The 9,025-nt window shown below is 40.9% G+C and overlaps 1 protein-coding gene across 1 annotated transcript; it reads right to left on the bottom strand.

Annotated features, from left to right (window-relative positions):
- Positions 1–4,664: 4,664 nt before the first annotated feature.
- Positions 4,665–8,684, bottom strand: LOC137374969 (extracellular calcium-sensing receptor-like). Its single transcript, XM_068041584.1, has 5 exons — positions 8,427–8,684; positions 7,430–8,260; positions 7,042–7,269; positions 5,685–5,808; positions 4,665–5,578 (listed from the first exon to the last, which is right to left on the bottom strand). Exons 1-5 carry the CDS (start codon positions 8,682–8,684, stop codon positions 4,665–4,667), a joined length of 2,355 nt encoding a protein of 784 aa, XP_067897685.1.
- Positions 8,685–9,025: the final 341 nt, after the last annotated feature.

The following is a 9,025-nucleotide window of genomic DNA, read 5'->3' as shown; positions in this document are numbered from 1 at the left end:
CTAAAGAAAAAAGTGGCAGAACTACGGAAAAACGGAGAGTGGGGCTACCTGATTAGCGCTTACAGAGAGCTGGCATGGTCACGTCGGCCGAATAACCTTTTGTGCTCGAGCCATTCTATGATTCTATGATCATTTCAAGTTTTGATTGCTAGAAAATCTTTTATTTTAGATAACCATCGGAAGTGTAATATGAACCCCGACCAAATATTTCTGAGCAACTTGTTTATTTGAAAGGGGAGTTGAGCGTGTACTGTCAGCACTAATCCATCTTCACAAGATATATTGATGACGCAGTCAATAATAGGTTAATTGAAACAGAACTAAAATCGATTTGTGCTGATGAGCAATGAAGCTAATTTTCCCAATTGGATGACTTGTTACGGATATTCTGGTCAATATTAAACTAGCGCTTCTACAGTCTTTGTCTACCGAACTCTGAAAACTAATCATTGAAATTAATTAACTACGTACATGCCTTTAGGTGTCTGACATTGAAATATGAAGATTTATCAACTTCAACTGTTAATGAAGCTTTATTGCCTTGCTGCTCTCCGGCTTTCACCATGTCCTGGTATATGTTTTGTTTTAACTTTGTATTAACCTAAAAGAACTATACGCCTTGCAGGTGCGGATAATATTAGGGAAATGAGGCAATAAGGCAAGCAGGACAATTAAAAAATGTATGGTTACTATGGCTAATTAAATGTAAAGAATGGCAGAAACAAAGGAACTCAACAGTGATTAGAGGCAGCAAGATTCCCATGGGTATGTAGACTTGACACATTAATTGTAATGTGATAAGAAGTAAAGGAGAACTAATGTCCCTGTTCAAGACAAGATTCGGGGTGCTAAGAATTTCGGCAGCTGGCATTTTGACGGATATATTGGCAATTTTCCTGCGCTTAGCAACCAAAGAACTGCCTTCCAGAGCATCAGGAGAACGTCGAGGAGCGGTGAGTCTGCAAGAGAGAGAAAAACAAAAAGTGTCCTCATAACATAAAGAGGAGTAGCAGGGTTAAGTTAAAGTATCTAAATTAGTGGTAGTGTATTTAATAGTTATTTTAGTGGCTATTGCGTTTTTTAGTTGTTCGTTGTTTAAATGGTTAATATTTTTCGAAGCTAGTGCTTTTTCAATAGTGGCTTTACTCAGTGTGTAGCATTTTAGTGGATTGATGTTCAGGAACATAGGAAATAGGAACATTGGAGCAGGAGTAGGCCATTCAGCCCATCGGGCCTGCCCCACCATTCAATATGATCATGACTAATCATCCTCTTCAATGCCGTTTCCCAACACTATCCCCATATCACCTTATGTGATTTGTGTTTAGAGATCTGTCAATCACTGCTTTAAACAAACTCAATGACAGATCTTCCACAGCCCTCTGGGGTAGACAATTCCAAAGACTCACGAGCCTCTGTGGAAAGAAAATTCTCCTCATCTCTGTCCTAAGTGGCTTACCACTTATTTTGAAATTGTGTCCCCAGGTGGTTCTAGACTCCCCAACCAGGGCAAACATCTTAGCTGCACCTAACCTGTTTATCCTTTAAAGTATTTCGTAGGTTTCAATGAGATCACCTCTCATTCTTCGAAACTCTAGAGAATACAGGCCCAGTTTCCACAATCACTCTTCATACGATAGTTCCACCATCCCGGGAACAAGTCTGGTAAACCTTCATTGCACTTCATCTATGACAATAATACCCTTCCAAATGTAAGGGGACCAAAACTGCACACAGTACTCCATGTGCAGTCTAATAAAGGTTCTATAGAAGTGGAGCAAGACATCACTCCGCCTGTGCACAAATGTTCTTGCAAGAAAGGTTAACATACCCTTATATAAAAGCAAAATACTGCGGATGCTGGAAATCTGAAACAAAAACAAGAAATGCTGGATTCACTCAGCAGGTCTGGCAACATCTGTGGAAAGAGAAGCAGAGTTAACGTTTCGGGTCAGTGACCCTTCTTCGGAACTGACAAATATTAGAAAAGTCACAGATTATAAACAAGTGAGGTGGGGGATGGGCAAGAGATAACAAAGGAGAAGGTGCAGATTGGACCAGGCCACATAGCTGACCAAAAGGTCACGGAGCAAAGGCAAACAATATGTTAATGCTGTGTTGAAAGACAAAGCATTAGTACAGATTAGGTGTGAATATACTGAATATTGAACAGCAGCAAATGCAAACCTGAAGAAAAACAGCCTGAAAAAAACAGTGGGTAAGCAAACTGAACAAACTAAGATGAAATGAAATAAATGCAAAAAAAGATTGTAAAAAATGTAAAAAGGAATGTAAAAAAAAAGGAAGAAAAAATAACTAAAAATGACTAAAAATGAAAGTAAAGTGGGGGGCTCTGAAATTATTGAACTCAATGTTCAGTCCGGCAGGCTGTAGTGTGCCTAATCGGTAGATGAGATGCTGTTCCTCGAGCTTGCGTTGATGTTCACTGGAACACTGCAGCAATCCCAGGACAGAGATGTGAGCATGAGAGCAGGGGGGAGTGTTGAAATGGCAAGCAACCGGATGCTCAGGGTCCTGCTTGCGGACTGAGCGGAGATGTTCCGCAAAGCGGTCACCCAGTCTGCGCTTGGTCTCCCCAATGTAGAGGAGACCACACTGTGAGCAGCGAATACAGTATACTACATTGAAAGAAGTACAAGTAAATCGCTGCTTCACCTGAAAGGAGTGTTTGGGGCCTGGGATAGTGAGGAGAGAGGAGGTAAATGGGCAGGTATTTACACCTCCTGCGATTGCAAGCGAAGGTGCCCTGGGACGGGGACGAGGTGGTGGGGGTAATGGAGGAGTGGACCAAGGTGTCGCGGAGGGAATGATCCCTTCGGAATGCTGACAGGGGAAGGGAGGGGAAGATGCGACTGGTAGTGGCATCACGCTGGAGGTGGCGAAAATGGCGGAGGATGATCCTTTGGATATGGAGGCTGGTGGGATGCTGCCAGACCTGCTGAGTGAATCCAGCATTTCTTGTTTTTGTTTAACATACCCTTAGCCTTCCTAATTGCTTGTTGCACCTACATGTCACCTTTCAGTGACTTATTGACAAGGACGCCCAGGGCCTTTTGTGCATCGGCAATTAATAATCTCTTACTATTTAAGAAATACTCTGCACATCTATTCCTCCGACTAAATTGGACAACCTCACATTTTTCCACATAATGTTCTATCTGCCACGTTCTTGCCGACTCAGACAGTCTTTCCAAATCCCCTTGAAGACACTTTGCATCTTCCTCACAACACACATTCCTAGCTGGTTTTGTGTCATCCACAAACTTGGAAATATTACATTTGGTCCCCACATCCAATTCATTGATATATATTGTGAACAGCTGGGGCCCGAGCACTGATCCTGTGATACCCCACGAGTCACAGCCTGCCAATGCGAGAATGGCCCTATTATTCCTACTCTCTGCTTTCTGCTTGTTGACCAATCCTTAATCCATGCCAATATATTATCTCCTATACCATCTGCTTTAATTTTGCTAACCAATCTCCTGTTGGGGACTTTATCAAAAGCCTTCTGAAAATCCAAGTATACCACGTTCACCTGCTCCTCTTGATCAATTTTGTTAGTACCATCACAAAACTCCAACAGGTTCCTAAAACATAATTCCACATTCATAAATCCATGTTGACGATGCCCAATCAGATTATGAGAATAATGGTTACGTTTTTGATTTCAACTAAACAGTTAAATTGTCTTTAAGCTCAACCAACAGTTTTGTATAACTTAACTGTCATGGCAGGACAGCCGAGGACCGTCACATGGACACCCAGTGCCATGTACAAACCGCAGGAAACATTTTTGCATTCTTGAAAACGACATATGCAAGAAGAGGATCCGCCAAATGTTCCAGCTCAAGCTCAGAGTTTCAGAGCTTGAAAAGCGCATGACGTCGCCAAGTGCATACAGAAGCTACGTTTTCTGGATGTAGAGAACCCGCGGTTACACCGTTCGGGAAGAGAGTGAGTGGGGGAACACAAGGCAGACTCGGACGAACTGGCAGGCAGTGCAAGAATTCCCTGGGAATGTAACACTCACAAGTTGTCAGTGTTGAATACCAGTCACGATGATGATACCTCGAGGGATTGCAGTCAATATTGGAAGACATAGCTGCACAAGAGGCACAAGAACTTTTAAAAATATCGATGTTCTAGGAGATTCGGTAAACAGGGGGATCGGCAACGACAGGCGTGAGTCCGTTGCACTCCTGGTGCCAGGTTAAAAAGATATCACTGAACGGGTGTAGTGCATTCTGCTGGGGAACTGCCAAAAGTCGTGGCCATGTTGGAACCAATGACATTGATAGGAATATCCTGCAGTTTCAGGTCCGAGAAAAAAAGACAATGCATGAAAGAACAGGACATCAAAGGTAACTCTCGTAACTACTGCCAGAGCTACGAGCTAATAAGTACAGAAACCACTTGATATTGACTCTAATATGTTTAATAATTGCATGTAAAATTTTAATTCTACAATTTAAAGTCGAAACGTCGAGAATATTATGATACAATAAAGGGGTAACTTATAAACATATACTTGAGCTTGATAGATGAATCAATTTGTAGAATATGAGCTAATTGCTATACAAATCCTTCGAAGTACATAGTTTGTGCCAGTGAAGATTCATACAAACGGGTGTTATCGTTCTTTAAAGCTGCTTTTCAATCACTTTACCCATTAGATTCTTCTTTGTATTTTTTTCCGGAGTTATCATGATAATGTAACACTTTGGAGCAAAAATGCAAAGCAGCAATCCGAAACTGGAGGCCAGAATCGCAAACACTTCCACGGCGACAGTGTATTTCCCAGGAGAACTCACAGAAGCCGGAATAAAGGTTATCCAAACAGCACAAAAGATCAGCATGCTGAAAGTGATACATTTCGCTTCGTTGAAATTATCTGGCAGCTTCCGAGCGAGAAAAGCCAAGACAAAACATACGCACGATAACAAAGCGAAAAAACCTGATACAGAATAGAAAGCTGCCGAAGAACCCGCATCACATTCTAAAATAATAATTTCCCTGTAATAGTTTGTATTCTTCATGGGAAATGGCGGCGCAATGATCAACCAAAGGGCACATATTAAAACTTGAATGAATGTTAGGAGGAAAACACTAAGACGCTGCTGTTTTTGACCAAACCATTTCATCCTGTTACTGCTGGGATGCGTGGCTTTAAATGCCATCAGCACGAGGATGGTTTTAACCAAAACGCAGGAAATACAAAGGACAAATGTAACACCGAATGCTGTGTGTCGTAACATACAAGACCAGTCAGAGGGTTCGCCAATGAATGTAACTGAGCACAAAAAACAGCACATTAATGCTAAAAGAAGGAGGAAGCTCAGCTCGGAATTGTTCGCTTTGACAAGAGGTGTTTCTCGATATCTAAAGAAAAGAACAGTTATATTGATAGCCATGCACACTCCAATCAATGCAAGAGTCACCAGAGCAATTCCCAGGATTTCTGTAAAAGCCAGATATTCTATTTTCTTTGGTATACATTGATCTTTCTGATCATTGGACCAGGAAAGGAAAGGACATTTGATGCACTCTATGGAATCTAAGAGAAAAGAAGAAAATAATGAAAATAAGAAATTCATTTCAGATATCACTGCAGACACTTGCTGAAACATGTATATTAAAGGAAAATCTATATTTCGACCCACCTGTAGTGTTACTAATTTCCCCATCGGCACAGGGATTGCAGTCAAAGCAGCAAACAGGTTGCCCTTTTCTCGCCGTTTTTCTCTTTCCAAGAGAACAACTTTCAGAGCATACTGCATGGGGGATCTTCAACGAAGGAAACGATAGATTATCTACATTGTTCTGTTGATAGATATGCTGCAAATGCATTTATTTGTAACTGTGTCTTCATCGGCAAATTATATCTATGTAATTAAGGTTAAAGTTCATATTATATTCTGAGACCTTCATATTTAAGTGCAATGTTTTACTGACTTAAATCCTCCAACGTTATGAAGGCCAAAGGATCTCTCCCCAGTCGCTTTCTAATATTTGTCACGCAATTAATATCCTCACAAAGAGATTAACTGGTCATTTCTCTCCAGTATTGTTTGGCGAATAATGCTGTCCGCCAAATATTTGCTAAACAACAAGGACTAAACTTCAAAAAAAATTATTTGGCTGTGCAGTTCCGGGTACGGCATGAGGAGGTGAATGAAGGACTATTAATGACGTGTTAGCTTGAGCTCAATTTTTAATTTGAACTACTCCACGCACATTTGCCCAAGACCCTAATCTGTCATCTTGCAGGCTCTTGAAATCTTCCGAGACCATTATTCCCATGGATATGATGTTGTCAACACATTTTGATACCAGTTCAGGGCTTTCGGCATCTGGTTTTACCAGTGTAAGATTTTCTTATCCACTAAAAGTAAAGGGGGAAATAAGCAGCACCTCAGATTGTAACGGTCGTAACAGTGGCCTCTACGCATCTAGAGAATAAGGCACACATCTCTACAATACGCAGCGAACTATTTCTTACCAATCAGGAAAAAACATCCATTTACTCCAACTGTCAGTTTTTTAAACTTCAACCTATTTTCTGCCATATTACCAGTTTATCTTTTGTATAATGCGTCTTAATAGTTCCAACTACATGTTTCTGTGAAATGTTATCAAAGGATGCTTTGAAAAACTGATACATCCCCCAGAATCCGAGTGCAATTTCACCTTACCCACCAATTGGAAAACTGAGGGGTCGGTGCAACAGCGGTTTTGCACCTCGCCAGATTTCACTCTCCATTGCATTCCACCAGATACCGTGGGTTTGATCCATTGGCAGTATCTGGCAAATTTCCAGTCAAAACATATTGAATTAGTAAGTCCGGAAGCACTTTGCAAACAGCTGTAAAATGGGTCTAACTATCAATTTCCTGGTGCTGTGATTATTCATAGTCTTTATTTTTATCTGGTTACAACGGTATTGGCAAATATAATGATGAGACATGAATAATTATGATATGCAGTAAAATTAGACTAAGTTTCAATTGGCAGACATACCTCCTGGCCACCTCCGCTCCAGACAATGTGCTTCGGGTTCAACACCAGTTCTTTCCCCAAAGGTGCAGACCCATTATAATGTCCAACTATCTTCACTGCCAGGCCGCCGTTTGTATTGATTTGCAAATTTACAAAGTCGTACCCGGCTACTGGATTGCCATTATCATCAAAGTACACCTTCTCACCAGTTTTTGTTGTGAAGTGTACGGACTTCATATAATGGAGAAGCTTTAAAAAACAATGCGACAAATGTCGTCATGAATCTTATCTGCAACCGAAGGTATTTTTTATACATTAATCAATCAATATTTCCAAAACATTACTTCACGGTTTTTCCCCTTGTTTTTGCAATTAAAGTGAATTAAATTAAATAGGTTAAATGACGTACCTGCCACGGTTTAAAGTCTGAAACATATGCACATGTATTATTTATAAAAGGCCCTTTGCCATTTTCACATGAATTCATGTCGTGCAGTGCGTGTGCGAAGGTATAAACTGCTTTATATACATTGTAGGAACTTCCGTCCAGAGTAAGGTCAGTATAGACGTTGTGTATTTCATGCAAAGTTTCATTTCCAGTACACTGAGGGAGCTGAGAAGATCCTACTCGGCTTGTAGTGTTATCCAATATTAGAGAGCATCCGAACGTCGTTTCCCAAAACTCCCTTACTAAGTTATCACCAGGGAACAGAGAAGGATGAACCCTGAGCAGGAAGTCCCGCAGTCCTGGAACTTCTACCGCACGCACTGCAGTTCCGATTGCCCCAGTAAGGAATCTCGATCTTTTATCTGGCGCAATAATATCTGCTGTAATCCAAGCTTCACTTCCTATCCATTGTATTCCAGTGAGGTTCTGCCGTAAAATCTCGTCAAATAAAACGCGCATTTCCCCCGATGATGCAAAAGCCACCACGACTTTTGTAGTTGACGCTTTTATCACGTTGACAATTCGCGTAATTTTTTCTGCAGGATCGGTTCCAGACAATGATTCAGAGAAGGCAATGCAAATGCCGAAACTCACGGCAGCTTCAATAAACGCTTTCATTCCCGATCTGCCATAGTCATTGTTGCTGCTAATGGTTCCAATCCATATCCATCCAAACCTCCTAACAAGTTGAACCAATGCCTTGGATTGATGGTAGTCACTTGGTATTGTTCTATAAAAAGTCGGATATTCGTTCCTATTACTGAGACATCCACACGTGGAAAAGTAACTAACCTGCAATCAATGAAATACGGAACTTTTACCGAGATAATTTGCATGTGGGTGAAATAAGCAGATTAGAGGCGAGGTCTGTACTTTAAATATACTCCTCGGTATACATCTAGCAATTAATCGGTTCAAATTGTTTGACAGTGACTGCAGTAATTTCACCGAATCTCACCATTGGCATTTTAAATAGACCGATTATTCTTGCCACTGCTATAGATGCTGAGGATCCATCGCAACCAACAATACCAGCGACATTAAGAGACCCGTTGCAGACTTGATCCACATATGCTTCTTCCTGCCCATTAACGAGAGCCAGAGCGACTTTTGTTGCGATCTTTGGGGACGCGCAGTCATCGTAAAGCCTGTAGCCCAAAGTAATGTTGGGGAGAAGTGTCGCATCCGTGTTTATTTCCTCTATTGCATAAAGCATGGCCTGCGCACGGAGAAAATCCTTTAATCTAAAACTGAGGGGCAAACACAAATGGCATTTCGAGAACGTCATAATATTTAACAATATTTGTAAAGCAAAGAACAACGAGATCCACGTTCTATCCATTCTCTAGGTATTATTTTCTTGGATTTATTAGTGACGATGTTGTATTAAGAGCACCTAGTTTCGGTTTCTATTTTTGTGCAGTACAAACTGCTTGTCCGAAAGCCTGTGCTCATTGTAAATTTTAAACGATGTAGCAGTTCAGAGTAGTTGACAACCTGAACCTAAATACAATATAAAAGAAACAAATGTCTCAAAATGTCACTCACATTACAGTA

This window comes from Heterodontus francisci, chromosome 11, assembly GCF_036365525.1.
Source record: "Heterodontus francisci isolate sHetFra1 chromosome 11, sHetFra1.hap1, whole genome shotgun sequence".
Lineage (NCBI taxonomy): Eukaryota > Metazoa > Chordata > Chondrichthyes > Heterodontiformes > Heterodontidae > Heterodontus > Heterodontus francisci.
The sequence above is the reverse complement of the archived record's forward strand: the minus strand, read 5'-3'. Positions and strand labels throughout refer to the sequence as shown.

Bases quoted from the DNA above. Each gene is read 5' to 3' on its own strand.
- LOC137374969 (XM_068041584.1), bottom strand. From the start codon at position 8,684: ATGCTTTATGCAATAGAGGAAATAAACACGGATGCGACACTTCTCCCC. The intron at 5,809-7,041 runs GTATGTCTGCCA...CCTTCGTTGAAG, and splicing joins GGAGCGGAGGTGGCCAGGAG to ATCCCCCATGCAGTATGCTC. The intron at 5,579-5,684 runs GTGGGTCGAAAT...CTTTTCTCTTAG, and splicing joins GGAAATTAGTAACACTACAG to ATTCCATAGAGTGCATCAAA.